This window comes from Rhinatrema bivittatum, chromosome 4 (assembly GCF_901001135.1).
Source record: "Rhinatrema bivittatum chromosome 4, aRhiBiv1.1, whole genome shotgun sequence".
NCBI lineage: Eukaryota > Metazoa > Chordata > Amphibia > Gymnophiona > Rhinatrematidae > Rhinatrema > Rhinatrema bivittatum.
This window is the reverse complement of record NC_042618.1, coordinates 339,538,375-339,560,569: the sequence shown is the minus strand read 5'-3', so window position 1 is coordinate 339,560,569 and position 22,195 is coordinate 339,538,375. Positions and strand designations below refer to the sequence as shown.

The following is a 22,195-nucleotide window of genomic DNA, read 5'->3' as shown; positions in this document are numbered from 1 at the left end:
TATCAGAAACTTGGTGGAAGGAGGATCAGCAATGGGACACTGTGATAACAGAGTACAAATTATATCAACATGACAGGGAAGATAAAATTGATGGAGGGCTGGCACTATATGTTAAGGATGGCATAGCATCAAGCAGGATAAAAGCCTTGCAGGAAGCTGCCCTCTTGAATCCAATATGGATAGAAATTCCAAGGGTAAAAGAGAAAAATATAGTAGTGGGGATACAATATTGCCCACCTGGCCAGGATGAAGAAATAGACTGTAATACGGTCACAGAAATTAGACTCACTAATAAAATGAGCAACACAATAATAATGGAAGACTTCAATTATCTGATTGGTTAAATATCACATCAGGAATGCAAGGGAGGTAAAGTCCTAAATGCTATAAAGGACTGTTTCATGCAGCAGTTAGTCATGGAACCAACAAGAGGGGAAACTATATTAAATATTGTTCTCAGTGGAATGCAGAACCTGGTGTAAGAGAAAAAGGTGGTAGATCTGCTTGGTAACAGTGATAATGTAATAAAATTTGACATAATCACTGGAGGGCAAATACTAAAGAAAACTACTGCAGTAGCATTTAACAATAAAAAGGGAGATTATAACAACATGAGAATTTATTAGGAAAAAGAAAACTAAAAGGAGCAATTCACAAGGTTAAAAACTTGCAGGAGGAATGGATACTGTTCTGTCCCCAGCAGTGGGTACATGTTTGTATCTGTATATACTGTAGTTTAACTGTGTTTAGTGCAGTCCTTCCTTCTGAGGATTCTTGATACTGAAACACTTTTTGTAACCCATGATAAATGTTACCAGGGGAGCGCTGGGAGAGCGGTCCCCATTAGAGAGAGTGTGCCCTTGGGCCCCTGGCACGATTTCTCACCAAGGGTAGGTGTAGCGTGGACCTAACCCCCAGCTGGACCTGCATGCCTCTGGAACCAACATGTGGAGTGTTGGTGATTAACAGTCTTCCGACCATTCCCGGCCCTTTCGGACCTGCCACTGGGATGGCAAGAGGCAGCAGGCCAGACTCAGGGCGTGGGCAGATGAAGGTTCTGAAACAGACAACGAAGGTTCGGGAACCACAGACTGTAGACGTAGACTCTGAAGCAAGACACTGTAGACGTAGACTCTGAAACAAGCAGGGAGGTTCAGACTTTGGCACTGTCCCTCAGGGCGCCCTACATAGCCAGTATGACTGGTCTGGTCATGGACCACCCTGTCCCACATCCACGGGAGCGGTGCCAGTGCAGGAAAGGAATTATGCTGCACAAAGCAGTCCAGGGTAAGTACTGTACTCCTGGCAGTCTGAAGCAGGTTACTGCACTCCTGGCAGTCTGAAGCAAGTTAAAACATCAGGATCAGGGACAAACACCAAGGAACATCATGAAACATCAGGGCGTGCAAGACACAGACACCAATATGAAGCAAATATGGAGGCCTGATGGAGAGCTGGAAGAGGAGATATCCAGTGAGGTGTAACTCCAATGCAAGGCCAAGCATGAGTGCTGGAGCAAGGCTTTTATAGCCCAGAAGCAGGCAACTCCCTGGGAGGAATCCAGATGGTCCGCCCCTCGCTGGCTCCATAACAGTGGAGAGGAGCCGCGGGCCCGCCCCTTAGGAGAAGGGCGTGGTCCACACCAGAGCATCCAGGCTGCAGTGGAGCAGGCCTCGAGTAGGCCCCAAACAAGACCGAAGGCCTCCCAGGCCGTGGAGCAGGATCCGGACAGTTGCTCAGGCGAGGCCCTGGCTTCAGAGCAGCCTCCAGAAAATCATCTCTCCAACCAGTCTCTCTCTCAAACACACACACACACACACACACACATACAAGCACACACATACCAGTCATCTTCCTGATCAGTCTCACACATACACATGTCACCTCTCTGGCCAGTCTCTCTCAATCACACAATGCTCTTGCTCCCTCTTACACAAAGGATTTCAATCACACACATGCTCTCTCTATTTCACTTACACACAAGCTCTCAATCACACACATCTATCTCACTTACAAACAGGCTCAATCACACACATGCCCTCTCTCACAGCCACAAGCCAGCCAAAAACATGCTCCATCTCTCTTGCATACATACATTGACACACACAAGCACCCTCCCTGACCACATATACACCACACACATACAGAAGCACCCTCCCTGTCTCACATTCACATTACACTCTCACAGAAGCATCTTGCTTTCAGACTTGCAGCATTTTTCACTTTTACTAAAAGTGAAAGTGATGATCCCAACCATTAAATAAGAAAACCACATTCCTATCAGAAGGCGAAATGACACCCTTCCTTCAGGTTCTGTCCTCCCAAGGGACAGCCACCCACACCCTACAGCTTCTCTGGTTTTACGCTTTCAGTCAATAAAGCAAGTGTCTTTCTTCAAACTATCAGTCATATGATTATTCATGTGGGAGATATGGAACCGAAAGACATCCTTAGTCAACTTCCCTTTTAAATGGGAAGATTCCATTCTTAGTCATTTAAAAATATACATTTTCTAAAGGCTTTAAAAAAACCCAGCAAAACAGTTTCAGATTGGAACTATTTTAGTCTTCATGCTTAAATTATGCTTAAAAAAAAAAAGCCAAACCTCACCTGGCATCAGTATCTTAAATTTGTGATTTTACTGAGATTAACATTTTAAATATTTTAATTTTTTTTTTGCTTTAGTATTTGTTTCTACCCACTTTGCTAAATTTTATTTTCCAGAAGAGGGATGCTTAAAATTGAGTAATTTCATCTTTCATCCAACTTTTCAAAAGTTGCACGACCAGCACAAAAGTTGAGGTATATGTATTACCACATTTCTTTTTTTTTTAAACTGGCAGATTCCAATCCTTTCTCACATACATAACACACACATACACACACACACACACACACACAAGCACCATTCCATTCCTTTCTCACACACACAAGCACCATTTCATTCCTTTCTCATATACACACACACACACACACACACACACAAGCACCATTCCTTTCTCACATACACACAGAAGCACCCTTCCGATTTAAGGCCTCCAGCTGAACAGCTGGTCTCCGGCAGCGGTTAGCAGCACTGCACCGGTGTTCACTTCTTCGGCCCCCGCCGGCCTCGATTTTAATTTCTTTGGCCCCCTGGCTTGGTCTCCGGCGGGGGCCGAAGAAGCGGGGGCCTCGATTTTAATTTCTTCGGCCCCCCCAGATTGGTCTCTGGCGGGGGCCGAATAAATTAAAATCGAGGCCGGCGGAGGCCGAAGAAAAGAAGATGGGTGCCGCCCAGCCAGCCCCCGCTTGAGGCTGGCTAGAGGCCCATCTTCTTTTCTTCGGCCTCCGCCGGCCTCGATTTTAATTTATTCGGTCCCCGGCAGGGGCTGGCTGGGAGGCTCCCATATTCATTTCTTCGGCCCCCGCCGGCCTCGATTTTTATTTCTCCAGCGGGGGCTGGCTGGGAGGCGCTGAGGAAGAGCCACGCGGTCGAGACCACGTGACCAGCTAGACCGGCCCACCGGGGGAAGCCCAATCCCCCGATAGGCCAATCCGCCCCTGTTTGTAACCTATCATTTAAAACAGCCATGGTACCAGAAGACTGGAAGGTGGCCAGTGTGATGCCAGTTTTTATAAAAGGCTCCAAGGATGATTGGGAAAACTATAGACTGGCGATCCTGATGTTGGGGCCAGGAAAAATGGAGGAAGCTATTCTTAAAAACAAAATTACAAACCACACAGATGGACAAAGTTTAAGAGGGTAGAAAACATGGTTTTTGCAAAGGGAAGTCTTGCCCTATCAATTTACTAGATTTTTTTGAAAGTGTAAACAAACATGTGGACAAAGGTGAGCTGGTTGATTGGAAGGTCATGGCATCAGAAATAGTGTCATACTGTGGATTGGTAACTGGATAAAAGACAGGAAACAAAAGATAGGCTAGATGGACAGTTTTCCAAATATAGAAAGGTCATTAGTGGAGTGCCCCAAAGGTCTGTATTGGGATCTGTGCTATTTAGCATATTTCTAAATGATCTGGAGAAAAAAAAGTGAGCTGACCAACTTTGCAGATGACACAAAATTGTTTCAAGTCAGTAAAATAGCAGTGGATTGTGAAGAATTGCAGAAGGACTTGTGAGACTGGGCATCTAAATGGAAGATGCAGTTTAAAGCTGACAAGTGCAAAGTAATGCACCTAAGACAAATTATCCCAATTACGCGTAAAAGGCCCTTGGAGTCCTTGTTGGCAATACCTCAAAATCTTTGGCTCAGTATTGGGTGGCAGTGATCAAAAAGGCAAAAAGAACATTAGGAATTATTAGGAAAGGAACAGAGAACAAACTGAGAATATCATAATGCCTTTATATAAATCCATGATGTAACCACACCTTGAGTATTGTATGCAGTTCTGGTCACCCCATCTCAAAAAAAAAAACATAACAGACCTAGAAAAGATACAGAAAAGGGTGACAAAAATGATAAAGGAGATGGAAAAGTTCTCTTATGGAGAAAGGCTAAATAGATTAGGGCTCTTTAGCTTGGAAAAGAAACGACTGAGGGGGGGGATACAATTGAGATTTATAACATCACGAGTGTGGTTGAATAGGTAAAAAAGGAAATGGTTATTTACCCTTTCAAACAACATTAAAACTAAAGGACATTCCATGAAACTAGCAACTGGCAAATTTAAAACAAACCGTAGAAAGTATTTTTTTCACTCAGCGCATGATCAAGCTATGGAATCTGTTGCCAGAGGACATGGTCAAGGCAACTAACATACAGGCCGATACAGTACCGACACATAAAAAAAAGTGTGCGGCAGTGTCCGGCGTCCGCTCATTTGACGCACGCACATTTTGGTTCACAATCCGCTCGATTCAGTATTCAAATTAGATGCAAATCCAAGTGATGCCTATCAAGCGGAAGGCATTCGCAATCGATTTTACTGTATAGAACATTATAGAACACCTATACAGTATCCAGGGTGCGCTGCTTCCATGATGGGAAATGTCATTTTGAAAATATAACGAAAATGTTATGAAAATGTTACATTCCAAACTTTTCATCAATCTGGAAACTTATCCCGTTGTTCCCCCTTTGTGACATCATTGCCGCATCATAATCCTACCTTGGACGTGTAGATAAGTCACATCACCAAGAAAGTCCCTTTGTATTTGGTTCGGGCCAGGACAGAGCGGTTACAGCGGTATCTTTGGATATCTTTCATAAGATCGCAACGCTTTTGTTCTGTTTGGAGTTGGCAGTCTGCTAGGGAGTTAGCAATCTGTTCTGATCGGTTGCAAAGAGTTAGCAATCTGTTCTGTTCAGAGTTAGCAGTCTGCTAGGGAGTTAGCAATCTGTTGTTATTTAGGAGAGTTGTGGGTGGATCCTTGGACCGGTGGCAGATGACCACGTCCCCGGGGGAAGATCCCGAGAGGGACCACCGGTCAGGCTCAGAGTTAGGAGACAGACACACACTAATTCTTTTATTAGACAGTATACTGAACCACTAGAGGTGGCAGTAGTGAACTGGAATGCTCGGCTGGGCTGTAGTCCCTCAGATACTGGAACAGCGATCACTGGAGGCTGAGCTGTAGAGAAACTGAAATATCGTGAGTAGGCAGGGTATGCAGAGTTCATGTACGGAACCTGATGTTAACACTCACACAATGTCTCATAGAAGCCCAGGAGCTGGAATGTATAGGCTCTCGAGGAGCGAGTACCTGGTTCCAGGGAAAGCTCTGAGAGAGTGATGGTAACTCACTGATGTAGTTGGCAGTGATGACTTCCAGGCAGAAGAGAATACGGAGCAAGTCTGGGAACTAGGGCCCTCGAGGAGCGAGTACCGGTTCCAGACTGTCACCTGAAAAACAAAGGAGAGAGCGAGGCCCCGAGGAGCGGGTACCCCTGGTAAGTCCGAGGAGGCAGAGTAGCTTGGAAATCGTAGTGAGTCCGTTCCTTGCTAACTCAATCTGTTAGCAAATTCTAAAACTTTATATATCCAACGCGGATGACGTCATCTCAGGGGGATGCCCCTGAGGTTTGCGCCATCGCCGGTATTTCACTCGGGGCCGCGCCGCGCACGCACCCCTAGGCCTACAGGAAACATGGCGGTTGCAGCGTCTAGCCGGTCCGGGGACGCCGGAGGACTTCGGCAGAAGGACGCTGCGGCAGCCAATCTTCCTGCGGGTGAAGAGGGAGGCGCCAAAGAGGTAAGGAGGGCGGAGAGAGGGTGTCGGGAACCGACGGACACAACAGTTTTCAGCAGGTAAGGGCATACTAATGGATGCTTCTTTCCAACAGACCCCCAAATGGACATCGGACATGGAATGTAGCGAGGCCTGCCTGCCTCACACCACGCCATGGACATTCCCGCCTCTTTCCGGACATCCATGATTGAGCGCCCGGACGTGGAAGGTAACGGGGCCTCCGATCATGGACGTCCGGATGCTCAGGGCCACGGCCATGGACGTTGGAAGAGAGTGGGGCCTCCGATCATGGATGTCTAGAAAGAGGCGGGAACGTCCATGGCGTGGTGTGAGGCAGGCAGGCCTCGCTACATTCCACGTCCATGGCATCGCCGCAGCCCTGAGCACCCGGACGTCCATGATCGGAGACCCCGTTACTTTCCACGTCCAGGCGCTTAAGGCAGCGGCCATGGATGTTGGAAGGCAGCGGGGCCTCCGATCATGGACGTCCGGAAAGAGGCGGGAACGTCCATGGCGTGGTGTGAGGCAGGCAGGCCTCGCTACATTCCACATCCATGGCATGGCCGCTGCCCTGAGCACCCGGACGTGGAAGGTAGCGGGGCCTCCGATCATGGACGTCTTTATTGTATGCTCTTCATGTGCTCCTCTTCAGTTTTGTTGATTCTGACTGTTTACTGTTTGCTATGCATGTGCTCCTCTTCTGTTTTGTTGATTTTGACTGTTTACTGTTTGCTATGCATGTGCTCCTCTTCTGTTTTGTTGATTTTGACTGTTTACTGTTTGCTCTGCATTTGCTCCTCTTCTGTTTTGTTGATTTTGACTGTTTACTGTTTGCTATGCATGTGCTTCTCTTCTGTTTTGTTGATTTAGACTGTTTACTGTTTGCTCTGCATTTGCTCCTCTTCAGTTTTGTTGATTCTGACTGTTTATTGTTTGCTATGCATGTGCTCCTCTTCTGTTTTGTTGATTTTGACTGTTTACTGTTTGCTCTGCATTTGCTCCTCTTCTGTTTTGTTGATTTTGACTGTTTACTGTTTGCTATGCATGTGCTTCTCTTCTGTTTTGTTGATTTAGACTGTTTATTGTTTGCTATGCATGTGCTCCTCTTCCTTTGTGGTCATCTATTTCTTGATTATCACTCCATTCATTGATCCCTTTCCTCCAACTTTTTTTTCTCCTATTCAGACAATCATTCCAGGAAAACATTCCATTGCATGGGTAGATGCAGAGTCTGGAGATCGGCAACCGCTGGAAGGCACTAGCTCAGGCTGTTGCTTGATGCTGTCCATGGGCTCTCTTGTTTCCGGTTCAATATTTTTTTCATTAATTCTGCTTCTGTCAATTTCCGTCATGCTGTCTCTCCATTCATTAATCCAGATTCTTCTTTTTTTTCCCATTCAGGCATTATCATGGCTGCAAAACGTACTATTGTGCAGGTCGAGGCAGAGTACAGTGAACATCAAGAACAGGAAGGCACAAGTTCTAGCCGCCGTCCAAAAAGTGAACCCAGAACGCTCACTTCACAGATGAAGAAAAGGAGTTACTGTGCCGTACTGTCTGTGACAAGTATAAAGTTCTCTTCCAGTCCAAGGTTTCTTGCTCCACGAAGAAACGGATTTGGGAGAAGATCGCACAGGATGTGAGCTCCCTTTCTGTCATGCCCAGGGACGTAAACCAGGTACAGCACTGGTGGCGCAACACTAGTAAAGAGGTAAAAGAAAAGGCTGCCAAAATTGATGCGGCAGCAAAGAGGACCGGCGGAGGGCCACCTTGTCATATAGTTTTGACACCTGTGGAGGAGCTGGTTCTCAGTACTGTGAGGCCAGAGGTCGTTGTCAGCGTGCACACACAGTTCGGCGCTGACACAGGGGCAAGTCAAGGTAGGCATAAACATATATCTTGTTTGCATTGGATGTTGACTTTTGTGTTCCTGAGGGGTAAACTGACAACTCTAACTGCAACCTCTTTCTCCATCTTTCTCCACAGATCGCGTGAACGATGGTGACGTTACTAGCGACGAATCCATTCCCATGCCTGACGATTTTGTATTCCCCATGTCGAACGCGGAGTCCCCCAGCCAACACGTCTCCACAGAGGAAGTGGTCACACTTAATCTGTTCGATGTGTCTCCTGAGAGCCAACAACCTGAGGCATCTGCACCCCTGGAACCATTTATAACACAACCTGAGGCATCTGTCGCCATGGAACCATTTCTAGCGCCAGAGCAATCTCCGCTGCAGGCTGCTGCTCCACTGGCACAGGAAATGGCCTCAGTATCACAGGACCTGGAACAGGCATTATTCGGAATAGACGGCCTAAGCGAGCAGTTTATGAATGGAATCACCTCTCGACAGGATCAACACAATGACTTGTTGCTCCAGGAAATTAGGTTGATCCGATCCGACATCAATGGTGCACTGGCTTCTCACACGATTTTGATGAAGGAAATGATGACAGAATTGATCGGTGCCATTAGAGATGTCACCTCAGCTTTTAGTTCCATTAAACAATTTTTAAATAAATTTTTTTTTGTCCATAAACATGTTTCTTTTTTATGTGGCATGCCACTCCTCACAACACACAATAGTTTCATTCAATAAGTATTCTAAATAAATTGTGAAATGAAACTCGTACAATTTTTACATTCAAAAAATATATATATATTTAAACTATTTACATTAATTATTGAAGGAAAAAAAAACCCAATATTGGTATAATGGGATGGGGAAGGAAAGGGGAGGGTCCGTGCCATGGGGGAAGAGGAGGATCATCGTCATTGACGTTGATCAGACGGTGCCCGTCCCGCAGGATCCCGCGCCATGACGAGCAGGGATTGAGCTCCTGCCATTGTGCGCAGGAGCTCAATGATCTCCCGCTGGCCATGGTGCAGGTCATACAGGATGGTCACCGCCTGCACTGCCATTCCCTCCTGGACCTCCAGGCTGCGGATCAACCATGCCTGGAGAGCCAGCACAGCATCCAGGCATCCCTCAAGGGCTGAGGGCCCTTCCCTGGCTGCTGCGCTGGCCTCCGGCCATCGACCCGCCCCTGGAAGCTCAGGAGAGACTGGGTTGACAACGTCAATGATGATGTCCTCCTCATCTCCCATGGCTGGTGGGGCAGGAGAGATGGGGGGTGGCAAAAAAACATTTAGAATCCGAAGGTGTGCATCACAAACGACTTGAACATTCATTGAATGGAAGTGCTTGCGATTCCGGAACGAACTCTCTTCCTCCGACCTGGGGGTAAACGCAATATGGGTGCAGTCTATAGCACCCAACACGTTAGGCATCCCTGCAATACCCATGAACCCACTGCGGATCTGTTGCAGCTCCACTGGATCCGTAGGATGCACGATGTACTTCCTCATCCGCTTCATCATGGCCTTCAAGACCTGTGCCAGATGCCCTGAGAAGGAGGGCTGTGTCATACCCGCAATGACACGCACGGGGTTTGAAAACTTCCGGTACCAAAAAAATTTAAGGCACCAAGAAGTTTCATCAACCCTGGCACAGCATGGTAGCGATTGGCCTCTTCAGCCTTTCCTATGAGGAAAGGCTGAAGAGGTTAGGGCTGTTCAGCTTGGAGAAGAGACGGCTGAGGGGGGATATGATAGAGGTCTTTAAGATCATGAGAGGTCTTGAACGAGTAGATGTGACTCGGTTATTTACACTTTCGAATAATAGATGTGACTCGGTTATTTACACTTTCAAATAATAGAAGGACTAGGGGGCATTCCATGAAGTTAGCAAGTAACACATTTAAGACTAATCGGAGAAAATTATTTTTCACTCAACGCACAATAAAGCTCTGGAATTTGTTGCCAGAGGAGGTGGTTAGTGCAGTTAGTGTAGCTGGGTTCAAAAAAGATTTGGATAAGTTCTTGGAGAAGTCTATTAATGGCTATTAATCAATTATACTTAGGGAATAGCCACTGCTACTAATTGCATCAGTAGCATGGGTTCTTCTTAGTGTTTGGGTAATTGCCAGGTTCTTGTGGCCTGGTTTTGGCCTCTGTTGGAAACAGGATGCTGGGCTTGATGGACCCTTGGTCTGACCCAGCATGGCAATTTCTTATGTTCTTATTATTCACTTAACAAATATAGAAGTGGAACCTCAGGGACGCCTTATTCTAGACGCCCGAGTAAGGTCGGGTGCAGCGTCCTTCTCCCGGCGTCCATACAGGCGTTCGTGTCTCCGCTGGACCCGTGGAGCCTCAGAGATGCCCAGACAGAAAAATTCTACCGTTGGATATTCAAAAACAATACATACCTCCTCCGGTCTTTGTGCCGGGTTCTCCTGTTGGCTGTTGTCTCCAATAGGCCGTCTAGAATTCGCTCGCAGAGCATTTCTTAATCTTGTTCTCACCCGTAGAAAAAAGATTGCCAAAGCCAATATATACATGTAGTCCATGACGCTGTCCGATGCTGTCCGTTGGATATTCACGACTGTCAAGAGCACAGCACCACACTAACGCCAGGGTCAGGGTAGGCGGTAAAAATAGAGGGTAAAGACGCGGAAAATGTGCAGCTTAAAGACGCGCTATTTTTGGGCGCGTGTGTTACTGTATTGAGGGAATAGCTAATCCAGTCATTAAATACCATTAACATACCATCTACATGCGGCGGGCGCTAAATGTAACGCGTCATTTTCAGCATGTGCTAAGGATGCGTTAGAGCATATACTGAATCTCGCATCCATCTTATGCGCCTAAAACGCACGTCTAATTCGTGCTCAAAAGCGCCCAAGCTCGGCTGCGCTTTACTGTATCGGCCCGATAGTTGGGTTCAAAAGAGGATTGGACAAGTTATTAGCCAGGTAGACTTATCTCTGGGCGTGAGATGCAAGACATAGATCAACTATTGGGGATCTTTCGGGTATTTGTGACCTGGACTGGCCTCTGTCAGAGACAGGATGCTGGGCTCGATGGATCATGGTCTGACCCAGCATGGCACTTGTTATGTTCTTATGTTCCAAATTAGCAGTCATAGAATCCTTAAAATATCAGCTTTCTTGATGTTAACTGCTTCCTCTGGTTCTTAATCCTAAATCTCTGACTACAGACAGCTGTACCCTCAGATCACTGCAACAGTGCCGACCTACCCGTGCTCAGCCTGTACCTTCACAGTCTGCTGCAGCAGCTTCGACTCACCCATACCCAGGCTCTACCCACAGCCTCCTGCAGTAGCCCCACAGCTTGCTGAAGTGGTGCAGACCCACTTGTACATGGCCTATATTATCAAACCCTATGACAGCTGAGCAGACCCATCCATACCCAGCTTATACTCTTACATTTGTAAAGCAGCACTGACCTAAATGTGTTCCCTCGGCCTGCTGCAGCAGCAGTGTTAACCCACCCGTGCCATGCCTGTACCCTGCAGCCTGCTGCAGCGGCCCTGACCCAGCCGTACCAAGCACCTATTCTGACAGCCTCCTGCAGCAGCCCCGACACACCCATGTCTAGCCTGTACTCACACAATCTCGACACACCCATCCATAGACTGTACCCTCACAGCCTGCTGCAGCTGATAATTATACCATTCACTAAGCAAATCATTTTCCTCCTTTACCTAATGAAAATGTATAGTAACCGAGAACCAGACAACATTAAATCTCCTAAAAAAAAACACCCCCTCGTTCCTAAGATTCTGAGTGCTAGGGTTGCAGCAACAGATATTCTGTGACAGCCGTATGTTCCCAGAACCTACCTGACCCGCCATGGCAAGCTTAAGTCTTTGAACAGGGCTGTTTCTTTCACCGGCTGTAAGCTCCAGCATCAAAAACGAAAGGTTTCCAGCCAAGAATAATACGCAGACAGGGTCTGAAGCTGGGCAACAAGTTTTCACAGGCACTTGCGCTGCTGAGGCACTTCCTGACCGGTTTCTGGAGTCGATGGAGGTAGTGCTTCGAGGGTAGCTGCACGCCTACAAGACGGAGCAAGGAGGCTTTAACCACATTAATTTGTGTTCTAACAGTAGCTCCCGGTGAGCACGAAGTCAGGTGGGACCTGCGGCACACAAGGTCTCTCCCGTGACCTCTCGTCACTGGCGGCACCCTGCAGGCGGCTGCAGGCACAGATGTCAGTGGCTTCCAGGCGGCAGCCTCCAGGTACTACATTAAAAATAAAAAAAACAAAAACAAAAACACCTGAAGTTTTAGTCTTTGGTTCTAATCTAGAACCTTTAAAAAAAAAAGAAAAAAGTTTTCGAGTCAGCAACGCCTGAAAGCTGCACTCTACACTGGCAGAGGATGCTGGGCACTCCCACCCTACCCGTTTCCACGCGGCTGAGAAGGCGCTTCCAGCGCTCTAATAAAAGAGGGGACTTTATGAAGAGGGGGACTTTTTTCTGCTGCTTCGGAAGAGGGCAGAGAATAGGACTGCTCGTTGCCGATTTTAAGAACATACGATCCTTGAGCCCCGCCACCCCCCCGTCTCCGACAGTGACCATTCCAGGTTGCTTGAAGTACCCGGCAGATCCTACTAGGAAAGTCCCATTTCATCTTGCTGGCTCCCAGAAGTAAAAGCTGGAAACGATCAAAACCTATCTGGCTAATAGTAATTGTTAATGGACGGGTCTTCTGGAAATTTTGTCCAAACGTTTGTTTGTTTGTTTTTTTAACTCAGCTATGCCCTCTGGCCCTGGCCATAGTCTCCGGCAACCAATTCCACAACTTACTTGTGCACTGACCGGACAAATTCATTCCAAGCTTTGTGTTAAATCTGCAAGCTGCTATTTTCACGGAGTGCCCTCTAATCTTAGTGCTATTTGGAACGAGTAAATAGCCATGGATGTTATAAACCTCCACCATATCCCCTCTCTCAGTTATCGATCCTCTAAGCTGAAGAGCCTTTCTTCATAAGGGAACCCTTCCATCCCTTTTATCATTTTTTGTTGCCCTTCTCTGCACTTTTCGGTTGCCTTTCTTCCCAGGCTGCATTTGTCTAGCGTGGGTGATGTCCTTGGGCCGTATCGGGTGTAGGACCTGGACTCACCGCGTCTTGAACTGAAAAGAGAAGAGAGCGGGGCAGGATGGCTCGTGCATGTGGGGGAGTAAAGGAGGGTCATTTTTTTCCCTTGTGTACTGAGCTGGGGAGCATTTCAAGCTGTGGCAGCTGAATTGGCAAAATAAAATTAAAAAAAAAAAAAAAGTGTGCCCATTATCTTGCTCCATCGAGGCTCCTAGGGTTTGTTTGTTTGTTTGTTTTTGCTTTATTTTCATTCAAATATATTTTCTCTCTTATAGCTGCGCTCTCTTGTAATAAAAATAAATAAATAAATAAAAAAAGGCCATAGCCTGGCTTTTAAAGTTCTTCCTCAAGCGGCAAACAGTTACACGCATTGTCGAACAACGCATGCACTTTTAGCTGGAGTGAGGGAAGGAAATGTCCAGATGGCCAATGTATGTGAAAAATGTCCCTTACCACGTGTGGTTACAACATACAACATAAGAACTGCCATAATGGTCAGGCCAAAAGTCCATCGAGCCCAGCATCCCGTCTCCAACAGCGGCCATACCGGGGATAAGCAGTGGCTTCCCCCAAGTTGACATGGCTAATAATGTTTTATGACCTTTTCCTGCAGGTTTTCAGGCTAAGGAGATATTAACTGTGTACATCCTAGGAGCATACCATCAAAAACTCCCTTCATCGAAAGAGCATATTATGTAAAGAGTCCACAGCTTCCAGCAATAGATTTATTTACAACCTTCCGCTGTCAGTACATAGCCCTAGGGGAAACTCTTCAGCCTGTCTGGTGCTCTGTTAAAACAGACAGAAATGAGAGAGTTAAGGGCTCTTTCTTAAGGCACCAGCCTTTGACATTTCTGTACTACTTACTACTACTGCTTATCCCTTCTGTAATTCTACTCATCAGACACAGTGCTGTATAAGAATCCTTAAGAGACAGTCCCTTCTCCGTAGAGCTTACAGTCTAATCAAGACAAACCTACAGATGCTGCCAGGTCACCTGGAGCTTCCAGCCTTCTTCAGGCAATAAAAAGGGTGCCAGTCACCAAAGGGTAAGGTTTGCAAAGGGGATTTGGAGGTGGGAAGGGATCTGAGACCTTAAGGCAGTGTTTCGCAGATGCAGCCACCCTAGGTGCAGTCATAGCGCTGCATACGCCCTACAGAAAATGCTAAGTAATAAAGTCAGCTAATGTTAACCGAGTATTTTAAGGAAAACAATTGTCCATATGGCCACCAGCATGAGCTGGTTGCTGCACTCTGAGGCTACCAAAACATTTTTGTTGAAAGAACTACTGCCTTATACAAATACAGCAATATCCGTATCAAAGGACTTATTGGCTGTGATAGCACAAAAATGGTCAGGTTGACCCCAAATAGTCACTCCGAAAGTAGCCGTAGCTGGCAAAATCGCACTCTCTGTAGGGCCCCATTTAGCAAACAAGCTTCTCCCGTCTCATTTAGCATTGCGGCCCAGCGCACTTCTCAACGGTTTCAACAAATGTTAGCTCAGCAAACACCCCCCCCAAATGAGCAGCACACAGAAGCAAATGCACACTCTCTTCCTAGCTGCTTGCTGTTTCCACACAGCCAACCCATTTGCAGTTAAAAGTAGAATGAAGAAAAGCAAAACAGCTCATCATACTTCATCGCTGTCTTCTGGGGATGGGGAGCTGTCCTCCTGGGAGAGGGAGCTGTCCCCCTGCAGTGGGGAAGCATCCCCCAGGCTGTCTTCTCTTGGAGCCTCATTGCTGGGTTGCATGTCTCCTGGCCAGGCAGGCGACAAGTAAAGCTGGGGTTCGTGGCCGTGGGTGCAGAACGTTCAGCTCAAAGTGAGCGCAGATAAATTCATCACAGATCTCAGCCCTGGTTGGAGGGGGGTTTTTTAAAGATTTTTTTTTTATCATAGTCTTTACAAGGTTACCCCTCCCATTGGTTGTTTTCACATGTTTAGAGGAAACCACAAGCTTTTATCACAGCCCTACCATTTTCACAGCGAGCGGATATGCATCAGTCCCTCACTCGGCACGGTTCTTCGGCTGAGCTGGGAGTAGGGTAGGCCGCACCTCACAGCACTTCTCTTCTCTGGTGTTTTCTCACATATGTGCAAGTGTTAATAAAACAGCATGCTTAGCCTTTTGGTTATGATCCAGGTGTCAGATCTGAGCTATTAAGCTAAATACAATTCTTTCCTGGCCTTTTGGCTGATATTGGGAACTTGTTCTGTGTGTGTGTGTGTGTGTGTCTCTTATCTCCCCAGTGGAGTCAGGTGGTGAAGATGAATGACCACTGCCAAAAGTAGGCAAATCAAACCTTGCAAAAAATCAAAATCAAAATAAACCAAACTGTCACTTCTCTGCTGGATCGAGGACATCTTTCTTTTCGCTAGGAATAGCCTCTGGTATGATACAGAAAAGATTGACCCAGGCCTGCCGAAAACTAATTCCAGGCCTGTTCCAAGACTATGCCATCATCGATATGTCCGAGGAGGAAGATGAGGAATGAAGACTTTTACAAGAAGTAACTTCAATTGAGAGAGATACCATGGGCCATGGGATAGCTGGTTTGTTGGCACTAGCAGGTTGGTGGAGGTCAGATAATGTTCAACTGTGATAACTATATTACTATCCTAATCTACAAAATCTAAATACGAAGCTGGCTCCATCATCATAAACTTGCTCTCAATGTCAATACATCCAAAATAATAATTCTGTCTTGTTTTCCCTCCACTGATATTCCTTCTGTTCTAGTTTTTAGTGCTCAACACATCCGATATCTAATAAAATCCGCAGTCTTGTTATGATTTTTGGATCCTTCTTTGTCTAGGCAAACCCAAATAAAAGCCATAGCTCAGTCTTCATTTGCTAAGCTCCGGTTATTATGTTATCTAAAGCCATTACTTGATCATGTCAATTTTCGTATGGTCCTTGATAGTCTCTGGTCTTGTTTACTGTAACTCCCTTTACATCAGACCCCCTGCAATGTCACTAAGGCCCCTTCAGATTATTCAGAACTCCGCTGCAAGACCGTTAACTGTTATTCCGCTACATGATCACATAACTCCTGTCCTCTAGTCACTGCACTGGCTTCCTATTTTCCGGTGGATTCAATATAAATGCGCGGTTATTATTCACAACCTTAATAATAATGTATCCTCACCCTGGATTTCCCTCAAAGTTTACATGCCATCGTGCACTCTCAGATCCTCCAGTCAGGGTCTTCTACATATACGCACCTAATAAAGTAGCATCTCTTGAGGAGACTCAAGAATGCACATTCCTGATAGCCAGCCCTTCACTGTGGAATTTACTTCCTGCTTTAATTCAAAATATGAAAGATTCTTAAACCTTTAAGAAGGTCATTAAGACTCACTTCTCCAGATTGTCATTCAGTCTGCAGTCCTTTTAATGTCTGGTAATTGGTGATTTTTCAGTTATGTTTTGATTTTTTTTATATAGACGTGTTTGATGCTATTGCATTGTTGTCATTCTTGGGTTTGATGTTGTAGTATTAAGTTTTCACTTTTTGTTTGCTTGTACATTCTTTGATGTATGTCAACTATGTATCCTGCCCCAAACCCTGCAAGGGTGTGTAATAAACATTTTAAATAAATATTGATAAACAATACTTAATTGAACAGATATTGTGAGATCAAATGCTAACAATTTTTTAGTTCTCTATTTGAATATATATTCCTCTGTACATCGCCAGTTACAATGACAATGTAATTAAATTGCCTTTTATGTCAAGTGCAATGTACTTTGATTTCCCATTCAAATGGCAATGTACCTGTTATTGATCACTAAGATGGTAACTTTAAAACAAGCATGCGGGTGCCGATACATGTGTGCATGCACGCGCAAGCACACATATGCTGGAATTTTAAATTGCCGTGCACGTATATGATTTAAAATACACCTAAGACGCATATGTGTGCTGCAAATTTTAAATGGTTACGCGAGCAAATAATAATTGTGTATCTTCCTTAGGGATTTGTCAGCTTAAGCGCACAGCAAAACCGATTTTAAAACATGCACATGTGAAGGAAATAGCCAGTTTGGCCTGTGAGTCCACTAGTTTGCCCAGACCGTCTCTAGGTCATCCAGACCCCTTTGGTTCTTCAGCTAGCACTCTCCCGAGTTTACCCAGAGCCCTCATCCATGAGTTTTAAGCCTAAAAAAAGTTTTCTTCAGACTTACACCTCATCAAGAGCAGAAGTTAATGAGAGCGAGTACCTGCATGACATGCGCTGCAGGCATGGGATTTAAAATCCGCATTAATGCATGTAAATATTGGCTCCACCCCAGAATGCCCCTGACATACCTTAACTCCGCCCCTTTCCCCGGTGCATTGGGTTGTTCGTACATGCTCATATATGCACGTAATTGGGCAGTTTTAAAATAGGAGTCGCTCACGCTCAGCCCAGATACTTGCATGTATGGGCCTTCTAACGTGAGCAACTCTTTTAAAATTCATCTCTAAGAGTTACTTAACCTTTTGTTCAGTTTTAAATATGTAAATGCCATATGCAGTCTGATAGTTTTAACAAATTATGTAATTGATCTTTTTCAGATGTTTCATTAATGATTGCTATGCAGTTGAAGTTTGGGTTAATTAGAATGTACCTAATGATTGCTTTGCAAAATGTATGTTGTTTTAATAAATAAAATGTATTTTGTTTTGAAATAAAACTTCCCAGATACTCTGGTTTCTCTTAGGACTGAATAAACCTCAGAGGATGGTTCTCTTCTTGGCCTTGTGGCTGAGACTGAGAACTCATACAGTATGGGGGGTGGTGTGGGGATTAACGTCCCGTACCCTGAGCCCAGTGGGGACGAGATGATGTAAATCCATCGCCAAAACTGTAGGATCAAACCACTTGAATAAAAAATATCCAAAACTTCCCAGCACTTCGAGAATGTATTTCTGGAATTTCAAGGAGATCAAAAAGGAATTGAGGAGAATATTATCAGCTCACAGACATAAAGAAGCATTTACATCACATATTACCAGTACCTTTCTAGTTAAGCTCCTTATGATTTCAGGGAAGGGTAAGCATGGTTATTCACAGAGTCAAGGATCTGGCTAGATCGTTTGGGTCCTAGTAGGGGCGGTTTATCATCTACAGATACAGACAAGAAAATCACCAGTCTGTGCTGTCAACAAGATGGAGACCACAGGAAACCATGGGAGGCTTTTATAAAATCTCAGGTTTGGGGACATGAGAGAGGGGAAAACATCACTTTCAGAGGAAGTTATTACAAGAAGTGCAGATACAGTAGAGAGGTTGGGTGGAGGGTAACCAGTCTCTGAAAAGGGTGCGTATGTTGGAGTGGAGGGCCAGGGAGAGAGCTGTATGTGTAAGCCCCATAAGACAATGAATAATTTTCAAGAAGGCTCTTCACCCAGTAAAAATCATGTTGCTTTGTTAATATATAAGGCTTGGGGGTAACCTTCATGGAACGGCATTTACTACCATTAACAGAAACATGGGAGGTAACCTGCGCAGAGCGGCAGTTACTGGCCTTAACAGAAACATGGGAGTAACCCACATAGAGCAGCAGTTACTACCGTTAACAGAAATATGGGAGTAACCTGCATAGAGCGGCAGTTACTATCCTTAAAAGAAATATGGGGGGATAACCTGTACGGGGCGGCAGTTACTATCTTGAACAGAAACATGAGATTAACCCACATAGAGCAGCAGTTACTACCGTTAACAGAAACATGGGAGTAACCTGCATAGAGCGGCAGTTGTTACTCTTAAAAGAAACATAGGGGGTAACCTGTACAGAGCGGCAGTTGCTACCATAGGAAACTGGCTGGGCAGACTAGATGAACCATTTGGTCTTTTTCTGATGTCAATTCTAGGTGGCTCTTGCAACATTAATTTGAATCTATTTATTACTTTCTAGTATGCCAGATACTAATCCAAGCCCTAAACAGTACTCTGGATAGAGTGCAGAAGTTGGACGTAAGACAGTACAGCTTGCGTTGGCATTGCCCAGTACCTTGCTGTTTTAAGTTATGCCACATCTAACTGAGGAACTGCCCCCTTTGGCTCTAGCTACAGTTAATCAGGATCGACAGGATGAGCAGAGATGGCCTTTAATTACTATAATTATTGTTTGTAATTCTCTTTCAAAGAAAAGACTTCCTGACCAGGCAGAAACTTAAACTTTAATTTTTGGAATTTAAAAAAAAAATTAAAAAAAATCAGTGCATCGTTTGAAAACATTCTGACAGTTTAAGAAATCAAGTAAAAACACCCTGATATTTATAAGTACAATTTAAAAACATAGTTTTGCTAGTTTTTGCTGTTTTAGTTTCCTAGATTTTAGGAAGTGAACTCCTCCAAATTCAGGCCTCGCTCTCAAACCTCCAGCAGCTCCATTAATCATATTTTTTAAATCTCATTGCTAAACACCAAAAGTGCAGCCTTGGCCGCCTTATCAGTCCTACCAGCACTGCATGGAAACCTGCCGTCATCGGCTAAGTTGTAGTACATGTTACACGTGAACAGGGCACGTGGTAGAACCCACCCTGTTGTCACTTCACCTCCTAATTTGAGTACAACCCTAAAAGACTGTGAGCCCTGTGGGGACAGGGAAAATACTTCCTGTACCAGAATGTAACTCACCTTGGGCTACCAATGAAAAGGCCTGAGCTAAATACACCAACCAAGAAATACATAAATAAATAGAAGCTCTGAGAAGGGAGGTTCTTTAAGCTGATCCCCTTATAGTCAAGGGCCATTCCCCCGCACCAGGCTGGAGGTTAGCGCCATGCCACCCTTCTGAGTCAGTCTGAGAGTCAAAAAGGGGGGTGGGGGGGGGAGTGCTGATGTGTCCAGCGACTGTCCTGTCTGCATTCACAAACCCCAGTTCTCAACCTGGTGATATTTTCTGGGTTGCAACCAGAGATCACAATAAGAATGCAGGAAACTGGGGAAGAAATGACAAAGATGTTTCAAATAGTTTGACTCCACTTTGAAGTGCGCCGGCTGAGGGCTATATATGCGAGTCCTGGGCTCTGTGTTCTGTTTAAAGGCGGAGCACTGATTGGATTGGGTCAGTATGCGGGAAGATAGGACAAACCACAGTTTCTGTTTAAATTTGGGTAAGGAGACTCAGATTCCGGTCCTGGACCCAGCTCTTGTCCCTCAGGCCAGCAGGAGCTGACCATGCTGTGCAGGTACTGTCCACAGTCCCTGGGAGGGAGAGGGAGTCCCAATCACACTGCCTACTGGTCAGGTTCAAGTTGCATGCGTTCCAGGATTATCAATATAGCTAACATTTAGATTCACTTTAGGCAGACAGAAAAGCAGCCATGAGGAACTGGTGGGAGGAAATGCACTGACATTACACAACACTGCAACATTTGGCTGGTGTTTACTGTAATCACAGATCTTACATAGGCTCTGGCAGACAGGGGAGAGAGACAGTTGAGCCAAAGGTAAAAAAAAAAAAAAATGTTTCCCTTACAGTTCCTTTCATCTTGGTTTTTTTTTTTCAGGCATTAAGAAGTTTATGATTTACAAAAAGCAAAATCTAGAGCATCTCATACCACAGGATGTGCAGCAGGAGCATGTGTCAAACCTGATAAAGAGTCCCATCAAAATCTAATCTCTTCAAGCAAAATTCTACTTAAAACATCAGGGCTGTTTTGTAACAATGGTTCATATGACTCCTCATGGTCTGGAGCCAAGCACGAGTTCCAGAGCATATTACGTCCTCCACCATCTGGCATATAATCACACTGCCCTTTTCTGTTAATGAGGCTCTCACGGTTTTATGAAACTTTCTCATTACTAAACTGACTCAGAAGTGTTATGGCAGAAAGTATCATAACCAATCAAATACACCCCATGCTTTTCAAAAAAAAATGGTGGGATTTTTTACTTTTAATCTTTTTCTAGAAGAATAAGATTACAAGTAAAAATCCCCCAAAATGATTTTTGAAAAGCATGGGGTGTGTTTGATTATGATGCTTTCTGACATAACCATACTACCTTTCCTTTTGTGGCCGAAAGGTGTGACAACACACTTTAAACTCCTATTGTCCCCCAATTTCTCTGCTATAACATTTTCTGTCTTCATAAAGGTCTTTTGTATAAACCGGAAGATGCCACGGATTTCATCCATCTCTACATAGGATGCCTCAAACCTTGTTTTCTATAAGATCGTTATACACAGTTAAATGCCTAAAGTGAAAATCCAATGAAACCTGCCCCAGGAACAAATTTGATACGCGACTAGATTATTTTCTATATCGCTCAGCCCCGAACCCTGTGTATTTCACAAAGCAATGGTAGCCACAACACAATCCAGCCTTTCAAGCTAATTTACTTTTATACAACAAAATCATGTAGTGAGTACTTGATGTCACTGAAAGCAGAGTAAAACTGTTTAAAAATCAAGCCCCCTCCCTCGAACTTCCCAGAGGGGTCTGAATCACAGTTTTGCTAGAACAGAAATGCGCGGGCTGTGCCCAGAGAACTCTGCTGCCCTCGCAAAGGGTTTCCCGTAGCGAAACTAAGACGTCATCGGAAGTTCAGAAAGTCACTTACCTGGCATCACCCACCTCTTGTCCTCCTCGTCGTATATCTTGATCTTTCCCCCCCGCAGATAAAGTGGAAAACGAAATTTCAACACCAACAATAAAGAACTTCTCCTTTTTTTTTTTTTTTTGTTAAACCTTCAGGGAGTGGGAGGTTGGGTCAGATGACTTTGCAAAGCTTGTGCATGCCCTCTTAGGAAACAGTAACTCACATGCTAGAAGATTAAATGCATAAATACAAGTTAAGAGTTCGTGCAGGCAGTCAAGACCCCGCCCCCCTCCCCGTTTTAACTTCTTTCTGTCTTTCTGAGATCCAGGAATACACTGCACCTGCCTTACAAAAGATTCTCTCTTATAACCCAGAAATAATGGGCTGCAACCCTCGGTAGGGTGCAGTCTTCTAACTGTAGGCATCGGACAAAGAGCCACCTGCACTTTTTACCAGTGGGCTGTGCCGCAGCTCTCAAAACGAAAGTACGC

The 22,195-nt window shown here is 45.1% G+C and overlaps 1 protein-coding gene across 3 annotated transcripts in view; it reads right to left on the bottom strand.

The window, feature by feature from the left end:
• UNC13D (unc-13 homolog D) overlaps positions 1–21,838 on the bottom strand; it is a 109,390-nt gene extending 87,552 nt beyond the window's left edge. Inside the window, exon 1 of one of the 3 annotated variants that reach the window (XM_029600484.1) lies at positions 21,726–21,838. Coding sequence is in view for 2 of the 3 variants with exons in the window: in XM_029600481.1 (XP_029456341.1) it covers positions 14,802–14,918 (117 nt within the window). In the remaining variant the exon portion in view is untranslated. Of the gene's footprint in view, positions 1–11,900; positions 12,000–14,801; positions 14,954–21,725 lie in introns of those variants that run through there. The other 2 variants (XM_029600481.1, XM_029600482.1) reach the window with 2 other exon arrangements.
• Between the last annotated feature and the right edge of the window lie 357 nt (positions 21,839–22,195).